Genomic DNA, 24792 nt, shown 5'->3' with positions numbered 1-24792 from the left:
TAGGCCGGGTTGGGGGCGGGGAGACGAGGCACCCCGGCTTCCCCTCAGAGTGGGGAGGAGCCCGCGCGGAACATCCTTTCCCGGGCTGCAGGCGGGGTCCTTCCCGCCCGCTCGCTTGCGTCGTCTGGAAGCGGAGATTCCTGGTACTGCGTGGGGCGCGGGCGGCGGCAGGTGCGCGACGGGACTACAAGTCCCAGCATGCCCGGCGGTCCTGACCCGGCCCCCCGCCGCCGCTTAAAGACTCCGGCAGCCGCAGCCGTCGGGTCGCCGCGCCTTTCGCTTTGCAGCCGAGGTTGGGCTGCGGGAGGATCGGGCTAGGCGGCCGGTTGTGCTGGCGTCCCTCTAGGGCGTCGCCGAGGGGCGCTCTGCGTGCAGCCTTCCCAGTCCAGGGCTCCCCTGCCGAGGCGCCCGCGTCCCCGGGCTTCCTGCCTCGGGCCCCCGCGGCCCCGATGCCGAGGCATGGATAGAGCGGTGCTGCGCCGCGCGGCGATGGGGGAGAAGAAGGAGGGCAAGGAGGGCGGCGGCGGGGGCGCCGCGGCGGCCACGGACCGGGGCTCGGGGGCCGCAGCCAGTCGGGCGCTGCAGCAGTGCGGACAGCTTCAAAAGCTCATCGACATCTCCATCAGCAGCCTGCGCGGGCTGCGCACCAAGTGCGCTGTGTCCAACGACCTCACCCAGCAGGAGATCCGGACCCTGGAGGTAATTCGGGGCCGCGGCGCCCGAGGGTCCGGGACCCGAACTGGGCCCGAGGAACGCCCGGGTACTCTCCTTCCCGGAGTTGCATCCTGGAGCCGGGTCACCTCCTTGGACGCTTCCTCCACTCGCTGATGCGGCAGCGTGGGGACCCCAAGCCGGCGCTCACCTTGGGCAGGATTTGGGGTAGGGGGTGTGGAGTGGGAACCGGGGTGGTGGAACAAGGAGCCTGTGTGTGGGGTTCCCTCCCCGCCCCTTTCGCCCACGTCTCATTTCCAGGTTCCGTGGGACTCATGGTCCTACTGAGTCACGCGCTGGACTTTTCCCCGCGTGCTTCAGCCCAGCGGCTGTGGGCTAGAGTGACTGGGGAGCACCACCGAAGTGTGAGCATAGACCCGCCACCCTCAGTCTTCTCCTCACGCCTGGCTCTCAGGCTTGTCCCTTTCCTCTGTGTCTTGTCTGCCGCTTTTCAAAAAGTGTTTGCTGAAATAGCATTTTTGCTGCTCAGGCGTTCGGTTCGTTCTTTTAGCAGTGCCACAGCCATTCCTGCCCAACGTGTGATTACCCACTAACTCCCTGTACTCCCCACAAACGTTGGGTTTTGGCTTAGGGAGGATTATGCTGGGCATGGAAGCCTTTGGTGGGAAGATGACACTACTTAAGGGGTTCTCGTGGAGGTGGCCTGGTGTGTAAGGGAGAAATAAGATATGTGTGCTCTCCTCTCTCAAATTATAGCTGGGCAGTGCAGCATTAAAAAGACTTAGCAGAAGGGTTGTTGGGTTCTCAGAAGGGGAAGCTCCCCCATCCTTACACAATAGAGGGACACTAGTGCATTCCCAGCTTGCTTTTGTCAGGGGATTGGGAGGCCTCTGAAATTGCAGGACCAATTTGTAGCTGTCCTCCTTCCATCGTATATTGCCTCCTCAGGGCTCTTGTAGGTCTGGGGATGTTTTGTTTTATTAGATCCTCTGTTTCTCCCTCTCCCCTTGTTATTGCTAATTGCTTCTGCCAGCTGTCATAAGGCCAGTCTGCGATTACCATAATTATGAGAAGACCAGTCCTCCCTCCACACACACACACACACACACACACACACACACACACACCACACGCCTGAATCCTTGTTTGATCCAAAATGCTTGGGGTGACTCCCATGGCTTTCTTTATTTAAAGCTGCAAAGCTAGAGACATTAGAAGAATCTAATCAGTAATATATATATATATATATATATATATATATATATATATATATTTCTACAGTTGCTGTACCAGGACTAAGGTTTTTCTTAAAAAAACAAACCAACAAAGCCTTTCTGCATAGGTACTGCTGTTTTCCAAGTGAAACTGCTTTCCTGAACAGTCCAGCAAAGTTCAGTTTCTAACCCTCTGTGGCCTAGTTCCAGGAGGAGGGACATTGTCCGGCAGTGTGTGTCTGGGTGGACCGTTCTGTTCTTGGGCTGGCTGTTCTCTGGGTTGCTCTCTGTTGGTGTGTCCATGTGCCGTTCGGAAGGCTCTCAGGATGTGTATAGGAGAACCCTTTACTGTTCATTTTCTGCAGATGGCTTGTCCTCCAGGTATCCTGACTTCTGGAGTCGTACATTTTGACAAGGGTGTGGCAGCCTGACTTCCCAGAGCATCCAGCTGTTGGGGGTCTCTGAGGCTGTTGCCTCCTGGCCTCCCCGCGGAGGGTATGTTTCAGCAGTCCTCTTTGGCAGCTGGAAAGTCACTGATGGCCCTAGTGCTGTATGTGTGGGACCAATAGCCAGCCCCTGGGCTGGTCTTTCTACTGGTATGGAGTCAGGCTCACCCTACCCCTTGAAAAGGTAGGACCTGGGTTGCTTACTGTTTGAGTTGGGAATTTAGACCCTTGGACCTAGTTTCCTGGGGCTGCCACCAGCTAGTTTGGTGAGTCACTATCCTGGATGCCCCAAGCTTTTCTCTCATCCACAAAGTGGGGAGGTTGGAGTGTGAGGGCTCTTAAAGCTCTGCATTCTATAGTTTAGTGAAGAGGCTTGTGGGTTGAATTAAACATTTATGATCTGTTTAGTTCAGTTCTTTTTTCTTTCTTTGGGATAGGGGTCTTGCTATGTAGTTCAGACTGGCCTTGAACTCACTGTGTAATGTAGCTCAGATTGGGTTTGAACTCCTGGTGCTCCTCCTATCTCTCAGTCTTCTAAGTGCTTGGTGCAGGCATGTGTTGCCACTCCCCATTTAGAACAGTTCTAAAGTCCCGATTTACTGGACTGATAAAGCAGGAGGCAAATTTATTACTATAAGAATCTTATATTCTCTCCCCAGTACTGTAGATTAAACCCAAGGCCTTTACACTGAGCTGCATAATCCAGTCTTGCCTTTTCTTTCATTTCCCTTTCCTTTCTTTTCTCTCTCTCTTTTTTTTTTTTTTTTTTTTTGTTTTTTGAGACAGGATCTCACTATGTAGTTCAGATTGGCCTTGAACTCACTGTGTAGCCTAGCCTGACCTCAGACTCTTGCCTTGGCCTTTTGAGTGCTGGGATCATGGGAGTGCACCACCATGTCTGGCCCTAGCCCTTTATTTATTTATTTATTTATTTATTTAGAGACAGAATCTTGCTAAGCTGGCCTGGTTGATCTTGAACTTGAGATCCTTTGACCATAGGAACAGTGTGGTGAACAGAAAACACACAGCTTTGAAATTAGTCCTGGTTGTGCATGTGACCTGAGAAAGGTCCCGAGATGTCTATCAAGCTCCTAGTCTGTAAAATGGGGAGGACCGCTTACTTCTTATGACCATATCAGTCAGTTTCTTGGTGTGTGCTATGAGTACTAAGGTTCTGCCTATAAACTATCCCTGGGGAGTGCCCACAGGCATTCACTCCCCAGGGCATATTTCGGAGGAGGAATTTCTGCAGCTGGCTCTGATTTCCTAGATGTGGATGACACAGGCTGGGAAGCATCCCAGCAGGCTGGTTGGGTGTGGCTCACCCCCAGCAGCAAGGAAGAGGTCAGGCAGGCGGCTGTGGCAGGGCCTCTTGCTTTCATTGCTCCTTTGCAGGCTCCTTATGTACACTGGGTAGGGTCCCCAGAGACTGAGCTTGCAACATGGGATTCTTGGCCTTTGAAGAGGGGTCTGGCCATGGGGCCTGGCTTGCGTGACATTAGACATCTTACAGAACCTTAGGAACCTCAGCCCATTCTGGCCCTCATTACATGAACACTTCATGGGAGAAGCAGCATGTGAGCTATCCCATGGAAGGTCTGGACCAGGGACAGGCTGCTGTTGCTCAAGACCCCAGATTGTGATGGTGAGCAGGAGTCTGTCCTCTGCGAGCCATCCAGCTTGGACTGAAAGGGGCAGAAAGAGCCAAGTTCAAATGTTTGCTTCCTGTGTACTCCATGGTGCGCTGGTCCCCTCTTGATCTGGGATTTCCTGGCAATGCCCCAGCCTTCATCAGTACACACACATTTTCCTTCTCTAGAGGGAAGGGGAGAGGGGGACATAGCCAGAAGCCAGGGTTAAATCTGTAGAAGAACTCATGGGGCTACTTCATCCTTGCAGAACCTGGTGCCCTGTTCTCATTAGACCCTCCTAGGGGTCTGAGAATTCCATGAGGCAAGTAGAGAGGCTCCCGTTCCCCAGCTGTGCTTGCCGAAGGACACCTGGCCTGCCTCACGGCGGGGCCCACCCAAGCCGTTTCAGGCTTTCATTCTCTGTGGATCCCATCTGTGCCAGCTGGGAGATGGGCGTGCAAAAAGCAGATGCTCACGTCACCTCCCCAGGATTGGCTTTTGGGGTGCGTTGTAACATGCTCTTTTCTGTTAACCCACCAGCCCTTCTCAAAGAAAGGCTCAATTCCCTCTGGTCTCCTGACCTGTGCTTGTGCAAGTGGACCTAGAGGAGGGTACCCCTAGGGGCTGTGCTCATGAGGCCTTGCTGGAAGGCGACACTGGAGGACTCTAGTAAGTAGCTTTGGCTGCTTCCCAGATCAGTTGCCCTGGAGCCAGGAGGTGCCCAGGGAGCTCTGTGGTTGCTTGGTCCTTGACCCTGCTTCTCACCCGGAATGCAGAGAGGTGAGAGCCTTCTGTGTGAAGACCTGAGCTCTCCTTATGTTGTCCCTCTGCGCTCCAGCGTCAGGCTCAGCACTGCTGGACATGGAGAGGGCTGCCCACATCCTCAGGTCAGGTCCCTGGGACACAAGTAAATGTGTGGGCACTGGGTGACCTTTGTTTACTGGTGATGCTTACTGAGCTGCCAGCCAGCAGCTGTCCGGGTGAGTTTCTGAGGTGGGATGGGAGCCTGGCAGGTAGAGAGCGGTGCCTCCAGTGCTGTGGCTCTCTGAGGCTCAGGAGTAGGATTCCTTGCATTTTGAATCCTGTTGAACTTTTGGGCAGCCCAGCCTCCTGGTTCGGTGGGAAATCCTCCTGAGGTCTTGGTGACCTCTCCCAAGTCACATGTCCCCTGCAGAGCTGAGATCAAAACCTGGTTTCCTTTTTTCTTTTTTTTGGTTTCCTTTTCTGATCTGGCTACCCAAGTGGTGTGTGTCAGTGATGGTGAATCTATGGATGCATGCCTCAGGTGGCTGTTATTATTGAGAACTCTGTAAGGTTCGCCATCACTGGTGTATGGTGTTCTCCACCTCAGTTTAAGCCCTCTGCCTGAGCAAACTCAGTTGTTCCTGAAGGGGCACGGAGCCTCAGTGTTGTCCCTTTTGGTGTCCGCTTTCACCTCGGATGGAATTCTCAAGTGTCCCCCTTCCTTCCATGATACCAAGGTCGAACCCAAGACCCTCCCTCAGGTCCTGGAAGGCAGCATTTTGCAGCAGACCTCTAGTGGCCCTGCCCACCACTGTGGTTTGGAGAGGGGACATGCAAAAGGGTTGGCCTTCAGTGACAGTGTCTGCAGTACTGTGGGGAGGTAGCAAAGCCCATGGCCAAGTCTCTAGCTAAGCTGTGCTTTTTTAGAAGGGACATCCTTTCAGGGCAGGCTGGTTGAAGTCTCTTTGCAGTCAGATCACAGGAAAAGCTACAAGGTGTGCTTGGGGTTGAGGGAATGACCTTGGCCAACACAGGGCCTGTGTGGGGTGAGAAACATTCTCGGTCCCCTGTTCTGAGTGGAGGGCTCTGCCAGGCTCTTGGCATGTGCTACCCTATCGGATGTGTACAGTGACCCCATGAGGTTTCGCCTCCTGGGTTGAAGAAAAATCGTGGCTCTGAGGGATGAAGAGCCCAAGTTAGCAGGTAGTTGGTTGTGGCTTGACTGGTCTTGAGAACTCTGCAGTGGCTGTAGAAACCACGCTGCTGGGTTGGTAGGGATTCTGGTTGAAGTCATGCTGTGGATGCTAAGGAACTGGCTGGTCACCAAAAGGGCTGGTCCAGGAGGCCCTAGTGGCCTTGCTCCACCACACCGGCAGCTTGTGAGTTTGGGCGTGGGGCTGCTTCCCTCATGTCCACCCAGCACATCCTCATAGACAGGGCTGGTGGCAGGCGGTGATGCAGTTGGCCCCGAGCTCAGCTCATTCTGAGAAATGAGAAGCTGCCTACAGATCAACTTACTCATAATTTTTTTAATGGCTGCCTCTCTTATTCTTTCTGAACAGTTCTTTTGATAAGAAGTACACTTTTAACTTTGGATTTTTAATTCAAATATTAAAAATACATAATAATATATATTTTTTTCTAAAAAGAAAATGTAAGGGGGAGGACAACAAAAATCACCCATAATGCCACCTCTTAAAGTTGATTCCTGTGAACATTTGCTGAATAGTCTTAGAATCTTTCTTACCTCTGTGTTTATGCACAGATTTGCATGCATGTATTTGGGGAACATACTCAGGATGTTACCTTATAAATATCTTCTGTTAGTGTTTTTTTTTGGCCGTCTCATCCCGCCCTGAGGGTGGGGCTGGCATGGGGATTGAACCACGGTGCCCTATGCCTGCCTAAGCTTGCCTAAGCAGGAGCTTTAGACCACTGAGCTATCTCGCTGGCCCTTCTGTCTGTGTTAGCACATGTGCGTTGTATTATGTGATCAGACCATAATTCTTCTATTCATAGTGGTTTTTTTCCTGATATACTGTAATGAGCATTATTCTGATAGTAAAATTTGCTGGTATATAAACACATTTAATATGCATCTGTTTAGAACCTTTAGAGCATAATGTAAATTGGTGTAGTGCCTGTCCCCATCCTGTCCCTGCTCCCCATCTCGGCAGGAATGCCAGGATCTGCATTTATCTTTGCTGTAGTATCCTTAGCTGTCTTGAAGGCCCGGGGTTTGAATAAGAGATGGGACATGACCTAGTGGCTGAGGGTCTGGGATTTGTGTTAGGAGTTAGAGTTTCTAGCTTTGCAATTGCTTGTGTCTGAAGTTTGGAGTTATGTATCAGGAATTGTGGGCTCTAGTTTTGTGGTTGCCTGTAGGAAAGGAAAGGGGTGTCCCCTTGAGTTGAGTGGGAGGCTGGATTTGGGGGTCTCTGTCTCCTTCTGTACAGTGCAATCATACAGTGAAGTTTTGATCACTTGAGCCTCATGAATTTATCTGTAGCCTCTGTTTGTTAACTACAAATATTGTCCAGAGAACTCTTTGGGGTGCCTGGATTTGGAGTTGACTTAGTAGAGCTGAGGGCTCCTAAGGGCTGTGGAGGACCTGGGTTTGCCTTTCCATCTGGCTTCCCCTACAGGTGAGGAGACAGAAGACAGATGCAACCAGAAACCTTAGAGAAAACTAAAAAGTGGCCCATACAGGAGCCCTGAACCAGGAGCCAGATCCTCCAGAGACAGGGACGCAGCGGCCTGCCAGGTCCCCTCTCCGTTTGCTTTCCCAGCTCCGTCTAGTATCTGAGGGACCCTGAGGGCTGGACAGTTCTTGGAGTGCCTCCTGGAATATCCTGTGGGTTGGCCTGGCTCAGACTGAATGAACTACCTTTGGCCCTCACTACATTTTTGGCAGTGGTACTGAGATGGAATCAGGCCTTTACCATGAACTACATCCCAAGGCCCCTTTTTTGTTTATTTGTTTTTGAGACAGGATCTTGCTGTGTAGTTCAGGCTGGCTTTGAATTCGCTATGTAGTCCAGGCTGGCCTCAAACACAGCAGTCGTCCTGCGTCAGCTTCCCAGGTGCTGGGATGATAGGCATGCATCATCATGCGTGACATTATAAAAAATTTTTTTTTAACCATTAGATTTTATTGGTACATTATGGATATATATGTTAATGATCACATTCATCATAGAGAATTTGTACCTGTACATCACATACCCCCCATCCTCTACCTCTCTTTATAAAACTTTTTTTAGATAAGGACTTACTAAGTTGCCTAGACTGGGTTCAAATTCGTGGTCTTCCTGCTTCAACCTCCCAGAGCGCTGGGATTACAGGCACATGCCACCATGCCTGGCCCTGACTGTGTACTTTTAGGAACTTCTTCCACTGAGATTCCCTGGAGACCTTCACTCCTGTAAGTGCTGGCATTTGTCTTGGAAGTTCATGCAGAGTTTGCATTCTGTGCGCCCATCCATTGTTGTTGGTTTTGCTGTCAAGTGAATGTTATGAATTCTCGTTGCTTCCAGTCGGTCAGTCTTTCTGAATCTCTTGGTGTCCATCTTAGTTTTTGCCCCATTTCCAGGTGTGTGGAGATGCAGAAGATGCTCTGGGAAAAGATATTGAGATTAATAATGGTTTGTCATTTATTCCCAGCTGCACCTGTTTCTGACCTGTATTGAAAAAGTCTAGTCAAACTGCCATGACCACCGTGTATCAAACCTGTATTTCTACACATCTGTATTTTTCCTGTGGTCCTGCACTTGGGCTGCAGTGTGTTTTTACTGGGTGGGTTGTGTTTGCACATAACTCAGCTGGTGTCATCCTGTTTACTGGTTGGTTTTCTTCTATTTTTCAAACCTTTTTCAAATCTTTTTTTCATGTCTTTCTACACTCAGAATAATGGGAAGAATAAATTGACTTATTTAAAGTTTAAAGAAAGAGGAAAATAAAATCTGCACTATGTGGACAAGGCCAGCTCTGATTAGGAAACTGGACTCATCTTGGCAACAGATTGATCATGAGTGTTTTGCTCTCTGCAGATCTGGAGAGAACTGCTTATAAGGTGGCTGGCCTTCCCTCTACGTGCCACCTAGAAGTTTTGAATACTGTGCCAGTGTAGCCAGTTAATTTGAGGTTAGTTTTTTTTTTTTTTTTTCGGAACCAGGTATTGAACTCAGACCCTTGCTCTTGCCAGGGAAACGCTTATTCTACTGAGCCATCTCCCAGGCCCCTGGGGTTAGTTTTAACATGGATGAGAAGGACCAGTGGCACTCAGGGTGACACAGGTTTTTGCTGATAAGGAAAAACTAAGTTACAGGCAGTTTTTAAAGAGTGACCCAGTATTCTCACTTAATGGGTACCTAGTGCCTGCCACAGTAGGCCTGAAAGAACGTCAAGGGACTGTCCCCACACTGACATTGTGCAAGATGCTGCCCATGAAGGAGGCTTCAGCGAGTTGACAGTGTGTGGCATCTGCCAGCTACCTCCTGGAGCATCCTGAGGATGAGGATTTGTGTTTCCAAGGTCCTGAGAAGTCCAGGAGCCAGGGGTCCTAATGCCATGCATCCTTGGGAGCCTTTTCTCCTACTGAACATAATTGGAGAAACACTGCCTTACTCATGAGTCAGGGGAGAGACCCATTTCAGCCACTGCTGAATTGATTATGGTTACAGGGCTTGGACCCACAGCTGTTGTTAGCACTGAGTGAGCACCCTGCTCCCTTTTTTATTTTCAGGCCAGGGCCTCATGAAGTTGCTCAGGCTAGGTTTAAACTCGATCCTCCTGCCTTAGCCTCCCAGAGTACTGGCATTCCAGGGTTGTTCGTGTTTTCAGTTTTAACGAAGCAGAGGTCCTTTTGAGTTTGTAGGCCCATTGGGACCGGTAGAGGAGAGGCTGGTGTTTCTGCAGACTTAGCTGGAAGTTCCCTTTTTCTGAGGGAGGTACCTTACAAAGTGCAGCAGACACTTTCAGGTACTGCGCTAGCATGGAAGGACGAGGTTCAGTCAGTCCTTCCCACAAGAGGAGGAAAATGTGCCCAGAGAGGTCTGCCCGCCTGGAGCCAGGGCACACGTTGCCTCCCGGCCTGGGTGCGTTTAGTTGGTGCTGGAGCAGGCTGTGCTGGGGTCTGTCCGGAACTTCACAACTCTGTGGTGGGCAGAAAACAAGGCCAGAGCCTTGCAGCCAGCAGTGGGTGTGCTGGAGCCTGGGCCGGAGGGGAGGGTAAGGCTGGGCTGCAGACAAGGAATGCTTTTTAAAACAAAATAGGAAATGCTGCCTCTGAAGGGAGAGGAAGGGAAGCAGCTTCCTGTTGCTGGTGGTGGCTTTTTGGGAGGCGGAGCTTTTTCTGTCCCCTGGCTGGCTAGCCGGCCGGCCGGCAGAGGCCTGGGCTGCTGCCCTGCTCCGGACCAGGGCTCTGCTCCCAGGGTGCTAGAGTTGGGGCTCCCACACCCCTGCCTGAGGTTTCCGAATTACACAGTTACTTCTGCCCCTTTTCATCTTCTCCAGATCACTGAGTCAAATGGATGTGTGGTTTCCAAAACGCCCATCTGTACTTGTTAGCAATCAGACGGACGTGTCAGGAAGGCTGACATTTACTGTGAGCTGCGCCCGGCAGGCCTTCTTGTTAGGAGCTTTATAGTGCGTGTGCCCCTTGCAGCAGTCCTGGGAGGAAGGAATTCTCCTGATCCCCATTCTACAGATGGAGAACTGAGGTGCAGAGGGGTGTAGTCCCACGGCTAAGGGCAGACTGAGCAGCCACTTGGACCTGGACAGACATAATGTGTACCTGTCTAAAGCACCCAAGACGAATAAGCAAATGCTTTTGTCTTCCAACTGGAAAATCTATTAGGAGAGGATAAACTTTTCTTTGGCAGCACTGAGGGTGAGCCCAGGAGTGCTGTACCACTGAGCCATGGTCCTGGTCCTTTTGAACATTTTTTATTTTGAGACAAGGTCTTGTTAGGTCGCCCACATGGGACCTGAACTTGCCAGTCCTCTCCAAGCCCTGCCTAGATAGCTCACTGAGACCCTGTCTCAAAATTTTCAAAATAAATTTAAAAAGGGCTAGGATTGTAGCTCAGGCAAAGGCCCTGGATTCAATCCCTAGTGCTGGGGGTGCAGTGGGGAGAGGCCTAACTAGGGTGGAACATTGGGTTCTAGAGAGCAATCCGGAGCCAAGGCTGGGTGCTGGACTTTTTTTTGGTGGGGGGGGAAGTGTCTACAGGGTGTTCAGGGTGTCACTACTAGATCAGACTTGTAGTGATCTGCCTGTTCACAGCCTCCCAAGAGCTGGGATTACAGGCATTTGCCACCATGCCCAGTCTCAAACACAAAGGAACTTTTTCTTTTGGTGGAACCAGGGGTTGAACTCAGGCCCTTGAGCTTGCCAGGCAAGCGCTTATTCTATTGAGCTGTCTCCCCAGCCCTGGAGATTCTTTAGATGATGCGCTCAGGTAAGAGTTTACATTTATTTTCTTGTTTCTGAGCTGGGGTCCTTAGTAAGTTGCTCGGGCCGTGATCCTCCAGCTGCCTCCTGCCAGAGCTGTGATGACAGCCACATGGCACCACCCTGCTTGGGTTTGTTTTGCACCTTGCATTTTCTCTTGGACTTTGTTAACGGACAGGTCATCTCGCACATCGCTGTGTGGAAGTCACTCTCAAGAAGAGTGGCCCTGGATAGTTGGTCTCCAAGAAGCAGAGACCCAAGGAGGTCCAGGCAGAGGTAGACCTGTTGGAGTAGACAGGAGGAGTCTCTCCTTTTCCTTTGAAAAGGTGGCTTTGGGCCCCACCCCGAAGCTGCTCCACCTGGTCTCCCGCTGCATCTGCGCACTGTCCCATCCCCCTTCCATGTGGCTCTCTGGCTTCTCTGCTTTTTCTCATTGCTTTGTCCACAGCAGAACCCAGCATCCAGCCAACATCTGGAGAGAGCTGTGTGGGCCCCAGGGAGTGCTGTCTCTGCGTGGTAGGCAGGTGCTTCGGCATCATCATTTCGGCAGGGGTCCGCGATGTGACCCAGCACCCTGCAAGGGCCTTCCTTCCCCTCTGCGGTGCTGGTGCGTAGTTCTACTCGGTCCTTGCTGCAGCCAAGTTTTGCTGTCGCTTGCTTGACCCTCTCAGGAGTGCTTTTCTCTGGGCCGTTTTTTATTTATTTCAGGGGCTCTGCTGCCTTTACTGGCTGTTCAAGTCTCCATGTGTGAGCCCCTGACCCAGTCATGATGTACTTAGGGGAAGGACCACATCGCAGCTGCAGTGGAGGTGGCAGAGTGTGTGGGGTGACGCAGGGAGGGGGACCCCACAATTTTCCATCTGACTCTTGCCTTGTTAGTTCTGGGACCTTGGACATGTTCCTTAGTTCTCTGATCCTCACGTTTCTTGTTAGTGAAGAGGGAATGAAGCTAGAAGGTTTATCTTGGATTCCTGTGTGTGTGTGTGTGTGTGTGTGTGTGTGTCTTTTTTGAGACAGGGTCTGCTATGCAGTTCAGGTTGGCCTTGAGCTCACTTTGTAGCCCAGGCTGGTCTCGAACTCACAGTGATCTTCCTGCCTCAGCCTCCTGACTGCTGGGATTACAGGTGTGTACTACCACGCCTGTCTATAGTGGATTTTTTCAAGGAGCTACCAAGATAGGAAAAGTGTGTAGGATACTGCCTGATACTTAGAAGGAGTTCAATATTTTTTTAAAAACTCCTCTCATTTGGCATTATTCTAAAAAAGTATTTCTGTTGCTTTGGGTGTTTGGATTATTTCCCCATTTCTGTTTTTGTAAACAGTGTGACTGGAATCATCTTTATACAGGTACCCTTTGTTTTTGTTCCTATTCTGAGTTCATTTTCTTGGAGTAATTTCTAGGAGTGGAATTACTGGGTCAAGGAACATGGAGTGTGTGTGTGTGTGTGTGTGTGTGTGTGTGTAGGTGTGTAGGTGTGTGTGTGTGTATAAGACAAAGCCAGAGAGAATTGCTAAACTATTTGCTGTTTTTGTTTTTTTTTTTTTTTTCCTCCCAGAAAGGGTCTCACTATATAGTTCAGGCTGGCCCTGAATTCATGAGTAGCTCGGTTGGCCTTGAGCTCCCAACAGTACTCCTGTCCCATGCTAGGATTACAGGCATTCACCACCCTGCGCGGTTTACATAGGCCTTATGATCCTGTTTGGTCCTTATGTCTTTCTTTTTCCTTTCCCACTCCCTCCCCTATTTTTAATTTTTTTTGGCCTTGATAATTATTCTGCATCCTGCTTTACTGTTTGTTTCTCTCTTCTGTCTTTCATTCATTCAGCAACTATTCTTTTAGCCTCTGCTTTGTGCCAGGCATGGTCTTAGGCAGCAGGGAAAGAGCAGCAGGTGGGCTGGGGAGATAGCTCAGTAGGATAAGCACTTGCACTTGCCTGACAAGCGCAAGGTCCTTCCCCCCCCCCCCCCCTGGGGGAAAAAAAAAAAAAAAAAAGCAGGGAAAGAGCTGTCTGTCCCCTTAGTGGAAGAAGAAAGATGAGCCAGTAGGCAGAGAAAAGTGTGGGACAGAACAGCTGGCCTCAGGGTAGAGAGTGGCAGGGTGAAGAGGAGGTCACCCTTTCAGCTGGGGTGATGGGGACAGGCCTCCTTCTCGGAGAGTCTGGAGCCAGAAGTAATCCCCAAGTCCTCGAGGAGTAGAAAGGTGCCTGGGACACAGCGAGAGCAGGAAGGTATGTCCCCCCACCTCGACGTGGCAGGTGCTGTTGTTGGGCAGAGGTGCTCTAGAAACTCAGCCTCGCGGGGGAGTCTGTGGATGAGCAAACTCAGAAGGTGCCGTGAGCTGTGAACTCACAGCTGACTCATCTCTGTGCCGAGGTGTGCAGTGGCTTGGGAACTGCTCTCTAGGCTGCCGGCCTCACTGTGGTAACGTGGTGACTGAAACTCAGTTCTCTGGTGCAAGCTTTGGCAGTCCCAGCCCAGTTTGGGGCACCCAGGACCTGGGCCAGGGCAGGGGGCTGGGAACTGAGGTTGCCAGCTCAGATGTGGGATTGCTGAGCTTAGGTGTGTCTGGCACCCAGTTATGGGAAACAAGCTTGAGGAGTAGGTGTGGGAAACCCCCTTGCTTCTTCGTGGGCTGCTCTGTGCTGCCCAGCTCTTGCCTGACTGAGGATAGTCTGCTGTGGCTTTTGGTGGGAATACAGGCTTGGGGACATTATACTTTCTTGGCTTTCCTCTTTAGAGTGAGCAGAGGGAGCCTGAGGTCCAAGTGGATATTTATGGATGCTTCTGGAATGGCCTAGAATGTATTCACTTGAAGTGTGGGTCTTGTGGCAGTTCTAGGAGGTGGGCCTCATGGAAGATGCTGGCTGCCATTTTGGAGGATGTAGACTAACTCATAAGTTACAGGGCTCGTGAATACTATTGAATTGGGGGTCACTTTGGCCAGAGTTAACCAGTTTCTTGGATTCTTTGTGTATGAGCTTTTTCTAGGGAAGAGAAGGCCAGGTCCTGGGAATAGAGTAACTGAGGGTTCCCACTCTTGCCTTCTACACTTATGGGTAACCTGAGACAGACCTGACCAGTTTCAATACAGCAAGCTTGTTACAGGAGTTTTCTCAGTAAACTCTTCAGTCATGATGGCTTTATGAGTCTACTTTATGGATGAAGAAATAAGGCCCAGGAGGGACCAGGTGTTAGAATCTCAAATTACCTGAATTCACATTTGTGTTTTACTGACACCCCTCAGAAATCCACTTGACTTTGGGCCTTGGGACAGAAAGAGATCAGAAAGTTTTTTTTTTTTTTTTGCTTATCATTTTGGACAAAGTAATGCTGGGTAGAAAAGAGTTTGAAAGGATTTCCTTGATCTTACTGTTTGAAGAAACGTACCACAGAGCTGCCAGATGGACAAAATAGCAGAATATTGAAACCTGAATTAGCAGCAAAGGTAGGTAGAGCTTGAGGTGGGTGGTTCCTGGTTGAGGAGGAAGCTGGGGAGAGGCATCCTTGAGCGGGGCAGGCCTTTCACAGGCTTTTATCTGATTCCACAGAACATTTTCATCTCAAAGAATTTTGCTTCTGCTTTGCAGCATTCTGGTCTGAAAGACAGCACAGTCTCTGGTACTTACATGGTGGTGACCCTTTGGCTGTTGGGGGCTAATTTTAGCTGAAAAAAAGATGGTAGGCCCCTGGGGAGATTCTCTTTGGTGGCCTTGACTCACTCTGGCCAAGGGGATGGAACAGAGCAAGGAAGACTTCATCAGCAAATGGAAACTTAGCTTTTTTTTTTTAGGGGGCAGGAAACTTTTTCTGTGTGGTTGGCTTGGTGGTTGGTGAGGAGAGGTGAGCGTTTGAGGCAAAGCACCAGGCTACTCTCACAAGTACATCTTCGACAAGTGTGAGTTTTAGAAGTACGTAGAAAAGAAAAGAAAAGAAAAGAAAAAAGATACTAACAGTGCGATACCTGTGTGCAGACAGCCACGTGGGCTGCAGTTTGCCGTGTGACTGATGGAAACATGGCCACTTGTACCCTGTGCTCCCTCCCACCTTTGAACCCCCTCACCTACCGGAGGTTTTGACTGTTCTTAGAAAAAGACTTGCGTGGCCTCAAGTGACCAGACCTTGTCTCGGGCATCTTTTAGCTTAAACTAAACTTCCTGTCTTGTCTAGTTAGGTTCACAGAGTTTCCTGGCCTGGCAGGATTTGTTTCTGTAGCACCTTGTTCGCCAAAACTTTCCCAGTCCCGCTGATGACAACAAACTGGTCCCTGTCAGTTACCAAATCAGTTTATGCTTGGGTTCTGAAAGTCAGACCTGCCGCTCCTCTGGGGTCTGCTGCCTGACTTCACTGTTCCTGCCTCCTCTTCCTCTTTTCCTTGATGACAGGATGAGTCCTTTTCACTTTCTGGAAAGCTCTGCTGGTCTATGAGCCATTTCTTGTCTTTGGTTGGAAGCCAGTGGGGTGAAGCGTGGTGAAGCGCACGGGCTATGGCGCTTCACAGCCCCAGAGCAGAACCCACTCTCTTCCCAGCTACCTGCGTGCCTTTGGGCAAGTTTCTTCACCTGTCTGGGCAATAGTTTCCTCATTGATAAAATGGGAGTTATAATAGGGTTGTTGTTCATAGTAATCAAGAGGAGTTGTATGAAGCACAATGCCTGGCGCAGAATCTGAGTGTGCTTATATTGTAATCCTGCGATTTGTTTTCTCAGTAAGTATTTAATTAGCACCCACACTCGATGTGGCATTGTTCTGAGTCTGGCGGAATAACAGTTAGCATAATGGCCAAAAACGTAGGCTTTGGGAACTTATGAGGAGACATTGACAATAAATGAATAAATAAAATACGTTGCGTGTTAAAGGGAAGAGCTGGAGGGGTCTGAGCAGTAGCCCCAGGGAACTTAGCCTGGCTTGTGGGCGACCCGTGAGGGAGGGCCAGCTCTCAGGTGCCCACCTGTACCACTTACGAGACCCCCAGCCTAGGGGAGCAGGAGGAAAGACAAGCTCTCTGGGCCTCATGAGGACTTTGCAGTAGGCCCTGCCTCTGTCTTGTGGAAACCAACATGGATTTTAGAACTTGACCTTCATTTCTTATTTTTTAAAAAATGGAGCTGAGTGTGGTGGTGTATGCCTCTAATTCCAGCACTCACTTGGGAGGCTGAGGCAGGAGGATCAGCATGAGTTCAAGGCCAGCTTGAACGACAGAGTGAGACCCTGTTTCAAAACCAAAAGCAAACCAAAAATGAGAAGAACTAGAGTTTGGGGCCAGGACTTTTAGCTCCTATGAAAAGCCTGACTCCTGAGTCACACCAAGTACACTTTCTAATCATGTGGGCAAGTGGCAGAACCCTGGCCCGGGGCAGGTTGGGATTCTGCCACCCACTGAGTGTGGGTGAGCCACATGTCCTCATTCTGTGAGCTTTTACTGAGCGCCCAGTGTGGTAGATCATGCCTGCACCCTCCTGGTGTGCTCGTCTGTAAAAGGAGAGCATTGCATTCCTTTTGATCCTGCCCCCTTCTCCAAGGGAGTTTATCCTGGGACAGTAACTCACAATTTATAAGGATATATTTGTGTTACTGGTAATACAGAAAAAAGAAAGTAAGGAGCACACTTGTAATCCTAGTGATTCAAGAGGCTGAGGCAGGAGAATGGTGAGATCAAGCCCAGCCTGGGCTGCTTTGCAAGACCCTGTCTCAAAGTAAAAGATGAAAGAGCTGGGGTGAAGCTCAGTGGTAGCGTGCTTGCTTAATAGGTGGGAGGTCCTGGGCTTCGTCTTCAGTAGGGTGAAAAAGCAAGGTAGCTGTCCAGCAGCAGGGGATGGTTAAACCTGCTCAGCCCCGCTGGATGGGTTATTATGCACACAGATGCTAATTATGAAGGCTAGGTAAGAACATGACCATGTTTATGATATTATATTAAGTGAAAGTAAACATACAGAAAGCAAAGTTGCCTGCATGCAGTATTTGCAGTTATGTAAATCAGTAAAAATATGTACTTGGAAAGAAAAAAACTGGAAGTAAAATGAGCTAAGTGGGGTCTGTTTTCCTTCTTAAAGAATTTGTTTATTGTCATTATAATTTCACTTATTTATTACAGTAATTAATGAGTATTGAGTGCCTACCAGGCTTTGGGCACTCAGCTGGTGCTCAGACACGGTGATGGGTCTGGGACCATGACTGGGACTGTGACGTGGCAGCGGCTGGAGCTGCGCTCTGCGATGGCTGAGCCTTTATCTCCTCCGTGCTGGTGGATGGGGGATGAGGCTGCTGCGTAGACACTGCCTGTCTGGTGTATGACAGAGGTTAGGCCTGCAGATTGTCCCCTGGGCGCTCAGGGCTGGCTTGAGCCAGTACCAGTTTCTCTAGTGGGCAGGGACGTTTCCAGAACCACCTCCACTCCTGAGGGCAGCAGGCTCTTTCTAGGAAGCTGTCCTGTGGCAGCAGAGCTGGCCTGGCACGGAGAAGGCTCGAGTCTCTCTCTTCCTGCTTGAGCAGCGCTGGGTGCCAGTCTGGTTTCCTGGGGGTGCCCTGCCCTTTGGGCCAGGCCCTCTGTGGGAGATGCTGAGGAAGGAGGCTCGTCTCCCGTGCTGAGGGTCAGCATGGCTGGGACCTGGCCCCAGGAGCCACGGTTTGCTGGCCACTTAGAGCTCTCGCCCATGCCTACGTGGATGAATGTGGTGTTAGGGAGGACATTTGTAACTGTGGCACTTAGTGACTGCTCTCTGCATTTGGGGTTCCAGGTTGGCATAGTGTTTCTGGCTGCCCTGGCAACATGTACAGTGCAATTCTCACCTCTGCTGGGCAAGACGCAACTGAGGCTCAGAGACATCAGTTAGCCTCCTGGGGGATGACAGAGGTGACAGGCCAGGCTCACATCAGGGTTGCTGGTCAGTGTCACAGCATGTCAACTCTGGAGCTTTGCCTATGTAGGGAAATGCAGGATTTTTCCCTTTATCCCGCTCTTGTCCCCGTCCCTATCCCTCTCAGGATGTCCTTGCAGCCACACCAGTGCCTTGAGGGACAACCTCCTGTCCACAAAGGGTGACTAAAGCCCTTTTGTAGAAAGGAAGGATTTCCTTTCTCTTAAGGACAAAGACTGTGTCATGACCTTTTTATCCAGAAATTTCAAGTCCTGATATAGTGCTTGGCATATGATGAGTGCTGAGGAATTGATAGGGTTCTGGGACATGTATGGCAATCCTGGTGACATTCCTAGAAAAGTAGCATGAATCAAAAGAAAAGGCCAGTCATTACAGGGCTAGGGATATGGCCCCTGGGACCCGGCAGCCTGGCTGTGAGAGGGTCTCAACAATTCCTTACCCAGTGGAATTATTTTATTTGCTGCATGCTAGTTTCCCTGTCTATAAAATAGGACACTCACGATACCTGTGGGCTAGACTTAAAGAGTAAATGTGCGAAATAGGGAGAACAGAGCTTGTGTCCAGTTAGCCCTTGACCAACGTGAGTTGTCTGTGTTGTTCATTGTTCCTGTTGTCATCACTCATGAGGGTAAATGGAGTGGGACTTTGAGAACCTTAGCTCAGAATTCAGACCTACAGCCACTGCCAGCCCTGCCCTTTCTCCACCCCAGCACAGGTAGACCCCAGGCCTGAGCCCAGCTCTTTCATTTTGTGGCTCAGAGCAGGTCCCCTCACCTGGTGGCCCATGTCCTAATTAGAGAAAGGAGAATGACCTTTGTGGGATTGTGAGATGGCCTGGGGCCCTAGTAGATGACCTCTTTTATTGTGGAGGGAAAGGGCCACCCTGGCCTGTGAAAGTCCCTGAGCTCAAATCAGCAGGAGAGAACCAGCCAGCCCTTCCCCACTTCCCTTCTCTTTGCTTTTCCTTTTGCTCTGAGGCAGGTAAGGAAAGTGTCTCCAATACAGATGACAGGGACCGGCTCCTCCGACCCACCCTGGCTCCCTGCCTGCTCTCCCTGTGCAGATAGCCCATCCCCCCTCTCCCCTTCAGGCACATGGGACATGAAGGGCAGGCACTGGGGCAGTGACTGAAGCTTCCTTGAAGCCTCAGAGGGTGAGGTAGATCCAGATTGGAAGAGAGCACAGGCTTTGGTGGGAGGACAGGAAATTGCAAGCAGGAATCCAGGCATAGTGCAAATGAGGTTGTCCCCAAAGCCTCTGTGGGGGCAGGTGCTGTGAGACCACTTAAGTTTAGGGTTGAGGGACAGGAGTGCGGATAGATAGAAAGACAGCTGTACTACACAGGCATGAAGGGTGCCCTGAGCCTTGGGCCATTGGACCAGGTGACATTCTCCATGGTATGTTACATGCCCATGTGTGGGTATATTGAAAGTACACGGCATTCTCAGTGAAGTTCAGGGAGTAATTGAATGATAAAGGGGTCTTTTAAAATACGTCAGCTCATGTCCAGCATGCACTGAGAGCCAGTGACATCCTTTCCATTTAGGGTTAAGATTAGCTTCTGTCTTCCTGTTGCTCATTCTGCCCCAGTCCTGCTGGCCTTCCTTCCTGCTGCCACCTGGGGGCCTTTGTCCCTGGTGGAATGCTCTTCCTGGGTGCCCAGGGGCACACTCCTGTGTCCCTTCCTGAGGACTGGCCTGAAAGGTCACCTGGGTGAGGGCCTCTGCTGTTGGTCCAGCCAGCCCTCCTTGCCTGCCCCACCCCCTGTCCAGCTGACCTGCCACCAATGTCCTTTCCCATGCTCTTCCCACGTCCTCTGCTCAGTGCCCACTGCCTGCCTGCCTGCTTGCGAGATCCCTTGGAAGGACAGGGTTTGTCTCGTTCCCTGGCTAGCCTCAGCGCTGAATCATGGCACACACTTCCCTAGTATTCAAATGAGTGAAAAAAAACCCAGAGCAGTTCGGAAGGAAACTGCCAACGCCTGTCAGGGCCTAGTGGGATCCATTGAGTAATTTTCCAATTTTGGAGAACTGGAGTCCTAGTTGCACCAGTCAAGCCTCCCGCACTCCGGGTGGTACCTGTCTCTTCTCTTTGCGGGTGTGTGTGTGTGTGTGTGTGTGTGCGCGCGCGTGCGTGTGTGCGTGCGTGCTCACATGCGTGTTTGCTTTTGTGTTGGCCTGGATAATGCTGGGTGTGTCCTCGGCTTCTGGGATCAAAATTGTACCAACACTGTCCATGTATAAAATACAACTACCTTGGACTGGATTTATCATGTCTTTAGTCATTGTTATCGTTGACATTGATAGGTTCTGGCCCTCCTATGCGTGGCTGAATAATTATGGTGGTCATTTAATCTGGCTGAAGCCATTAAAACAACAGTGTATCTTCCCAGAGACCGTTTCCCCGTTTCTTCAACTGAGCCCGGGGTGCAATTTCCTTTCCTTTTACCTTTCCGCAGCCTCAGGGAAGACCTCAATCAGCTCCTCAGATATTTCTGAACCTCCCCCTCAAACTCCACCCCTAGCCGAAGTCCATAAAAGCCTCAGCCTTCTGTGTCTCAGGGCAGAGAGGCTACCTGACCCCTCTGCCCTTAATCTTCTCTGTGTCTTTGGAGTTAATAAAGACTTCTTTTATCTTTTTTTGTCTTTTTACTGCGCTGCCAAAAAACCTATCAGACATTATCGACTTTTTGGGGCTCAGGTATGTCAAATATTAGGTCAAATTCCTAGTCAAAGTCCTATAAATTGAGATACTTTTGTTTAAAATCTAACCCCCTGTTCTATTTTTGGGTCTTGGGTGCAGTTCTCGTGAATTTTCTGTTTCTCTTCCTACGCTCTCTTGGACCCCTGAGTTGGGTGGCCATAGCTCTAGGTCTGTTGTGAACTGGTTTGGTTACCTCGCTTCCTTAAACCTTAGTGTTTTAGTTTTGGAAACAAACCGAGGGAATTGGATTGATTTCCTGTGATGCCTTTTAACTCCATAACTTGGTCTCTCATGGGCCAAACTAACAGTGACTTAAGTGTGTGTACCAGATGTTGGCAGCAGGGTGCACTGGGTGCTGTTGGAAGTGGTCACCGTGGCCCTCACGGAGGTCAGCTCAGTCTCCCCTGTTCTGTCTCCTTCATTTGCTGGCCATCCCCAGCACAGCACCAGGACTATCAGTGTTTGATCGCGGTCTCCATCCTGTGGAGACTGGGCTGTTCCTTCTCCGGCCTCACTAGAACTGCAGGTTTTATTGCTGGGCTCCAGAGGTGGTTCAGTAAGAGTCACGGTGAGGCCATAAGGGTGTAGGCATTGAGTGGGTTCCTTGTATTGAACCTCCTCTTTCTCGCCCATCAAATAGGGTCAGCAATTTCTCTCAGCATGGTTTTGAGGGTAAATGGTGACAGTACCTGCAGACTGCTAGATGAGAATTGTAAATTATAATTGATGATGGTGATAACAAAGGAGAGAGATAGTGATGTCAGAGGTAAAGAATCTCTGTGCCAAAGCTACAGTTAGAAAGGTGCTATTGGAATTTAAAAGACCCAGAATTGATTTAGTATCATTTGGCTCCAGAGCGAGTGACACACTAGATGGGATTCCAGGGAGGCCTGGGGGAATTGATCCTCAGGGTGTGATCAGTGGTGGCCTGGTGGCCAAGTCTATGGCGTGGCTGCTATTGTATTTTTCTTTTAAGACAAAAGATGTTAATGTAGAAATTTCTTTTCTAAATTAAAGCCTCAGGATTCAGGTTTAATTGTGGCACTTTGTAATAGAGAAGCGGGTTTAGTGTTGTCGTGTGGCTCTTGGTCTTTAGGAGGTGGGCATCACTGTATTAGACAGATGCCTTGTGGTCCTATGCCCAGCCGTGGGAAGACATGCCTGACTGCAGTGGAGTTGGGCCTGTCCGCCCATCATGGGATCTGGGGTAGAAGTCGAGTAAAGGCTGCTCTGCTCGAGTAGCAAAGGAAAGCACGCTTTTCCTGGAGTTGCTCTGGCGGAGAGCAAGCCTCCTGGACCGCTCTCTGCTAGTCAGTGCTGCAGGTTGGAGGAACCTATTATTTCCGCGCTCCGTCGTCACGTGTGTGCAGGCTCTCAGGATTTGCCTTAAGGACCAATTAAAGTTTGAAGAGAACTTGAACACGTAGGTATTCAGTATAAGCAGTATTCATACTCATGAAGAACTGCAAATCTATAGATCTAATGTCCTAAATATACGATCTTGGCATATTGCATCAGTACAATGAGCATAGCTAGACCTTTGGCTGTTAAAAACACCAAGAACTTGCTGCTTGAATTATTGCTTGAGGGCTGGGGGTGAGGCTTGGAGAGTGTGTGCCTGGCCTGTAGGAGGCCCTGGGGTCGCGCTGTAGTTAAAGTGCACACACACACACACACACACACACACACACACAATGAACAAAAATTGCTTGAAGTGGTCAAGGCGTAACTACTAACACAAAAAATAGGTTGCCAAACAGTATGTGCCCAGTAAATTATTATTTACTATAAAGTTTTAACCATGTTATTGCCTTGACTTTGTCCCCAGCTCAGTGTAAGTATCTGCTCATGTATTTAGCCCAAGTCTAGAGAACAGAAAATAGATTTCTTTGATACATAAACTAGGAGTTTGAGAATGATGGGAAGAAAATGGAAAGTTCACATAGCAACTCTTCGGCAGGTTTTTTGAAGTGAAATTACATGTTTTTAAAAATAATCTAAAGCCAGGAAAGAGAACGTTAGATCCTATCAGCTCTGCTATGAGTGACATAATAAAAATAACAGTCAAGCGCTCTTCCTCTGCGACTTGACGTGTCATTTCTCTCTGAGATCACTGAACTGATTCTTGCGCTGGCTGAAGCTTCTCGAGGGAGGGAGGGAGCCCTTTGCAGAGGCCGCAGGCACTGACCGCACTGTGTTGCACAGCCCAGACTGCTCAGAACACACTTCCTCATTCCCAGCTGGGGAAACATTGGCTGCTGACAGCTGAGGGCCAAGCGCGGCCTCAGGAGTCACTCTTAGCTGCAGGGAGTGTCCCCACCTAGGAACTCGCATACAAAGCTGGTCTCTCCCTCGGCTTTGGATTCACTCTGAGGAATCTTCCTAGCTTTGAAGGGACTGGCTGGGGCCTCAGGTGCAACTTGAGTCCTAGCCCGCCTGCCCCTCTGTGCACCCTTTTCGGGAAGCCTCCTGCAGGCGAGCTTATGTCTCGGAGCTTGCTTCTTTTAACAGATTTTTTTTCATGTTTAAAATTATTCATGTATTTATTTATTTGGTACAGGGTCTTGCTACACAGCTCAGACTCATAGTGATCCTCCTGTCTCAGCCTCTCCAGCTCTGGGATTATAGGTGTGCGCCACTCGGTGTTGGGCCAGTGTGGCATGTGATATCGAGGATTGAACTTGGGTCCTTGCTCTTGCCAGGCAGGCGAGCTATCTCCCTGGCCCTGGAGCCTCATTCTTGACAAACCTGCATCGGGCCTTGTTTTGAGATAAGTAGGTTGTGGAGGAGAAGCTCGAGGGCTTCTGCCATTGTAAAGAAGGAAGATGGCAGTCCGAAGTCTTTTTGCCCTCTCATTCCATCCTTTGATTCTTGGGGTTTTCAGTAAACATGGTGGGCTGTAGACTTGTGGGAGATCACTGAGTCTGCTCACCCTTCTATCTGTGCCAGTTGACCATGGCTGTGATAGGTTCTGGCCCTAAAATCTGCTAAAATCATTATGGTGGTCGTCTAATATGGCCGATGCCCTTAAAACAAAAGCCATCTTTCCAAGACCACCTCCCCCTTCTTGTCCAACTTAGCCCAGGACATAATTTACTTTCACCCTTCCCGCCATCTCAGGGAAGACCCCTGATTAGTTTCTCAGGTATATCTAGACGTCCCCTCAAACCTCTCCCCTGGCTAAAGGCCATAGAAGCCTCAGCCTCCCTTTGTCTAGTCCAGGGAGAAAAAATTCCTCATCCTTCCCCACATTCTCTCCTGTGTCCTCAAAGAAAATAAAGCCCCTTTCCCTTTCTCCTTCTGCCAGTTTCTCTGCTGCACCATTCACCTGAAAACATCTATCAGGCTGTGCCCAGAGTTTGGCCCTATGATGACTGCAGTTGGCTTCCCCGTCATAAGCCCTGCAAGGGTTTGTGGGTTTTGATCCGAGGGCCTCCCTGTACGTAGCTCAGACAGGTGCTGCTGTTCCGATCAGCACCTGGGGCCACCCTTGCATGGGGCTGCCCAAGCGCTGGGCTCTGCTTTCTGCCAACTCTTGAAATGTCACCAAACAGGTGGCTGTTTGTGGTTGAGCAGGTGGATGGAGGACAATTGCTTCTTTAGCCTTTGGTGAGGGAGGGCCCTCTCGACACCTTCAGGGTAGAGAGGCGCTCTGCCTGTGCTGCTCCTGGGATCTCTGTCCATGGCCACAGTGAGCTGTGTCTTGCTCGCTCATTCCTTGAAGCCCCCTCTCCTGCAGTGCCTGGAGTTCTTCCTGTCTTACTGGCTAAGCCTGCTCATCCGTTTCCTGCCCTATCTTCTCCCGGCAGGGAGTGGGCTGGGACTGGGCCCCCGAGCATCTTGTCTCTGACTCTTCCCCTGTCTTTGTTTCTTGGTGGTGGCCCCCTGACCTGTGAGCGCTGGAATCTTCTCTCCTTGGCCTTTCCTTACCGCTTGGCATGGCATCGTTCCTAGTGCATAGTCACCTTCTCATTTTCTTGTATTTATTTGAGGGTGGGTCTTGTGCTATGTGATAAACATAGGCTGGAGTTAAACTCACAGCCCTCTTGCCT

The 24792-nt window shown here is 50.2% G+C and overlaps 1 protein-coding gene across 1 annotated transcript in view; it reads left to right on the top strand.

The window, feature by feature from the left end:
* Positions 1-259: 259 nt before the first annotated feature.
* The window catches only part of Ksr1 (kinase suppressor of ras 1), a gene marked incomplete at its 3' end in the record, with an annotated part of 130290 nt that continues 105757 nt past the window's right edge, over positions 260-24792 (top strand). Inside the window, exon 1 of the mRNA XM_023719848.1 lies at positions 260-699. Within this exon, the coding sequence (XP_023575616.1) occupies positions 460-699 (240 nt within the window). The remainder of the gene's footprint in view (positions 700-24792) is intronic.

Source organism: Octodon degus, unplaced genomic scaffold, assembly GCF_000260255.1.
Source record: "Octodon degus isolate 3935 unplaced genomic scaffold, OctDeg1.0 scaffold00072, whole genome shotgun sequence".
Classification (NCBI taxonomy): Eukaryota; Metazoa; Chordata; class Mammalia; order Rodentia; family Octodontidae; genus Octodon; species Octodon degus.
This window is presented reverse-complemented; position numbering and strand designations above follow the sequence as displayed.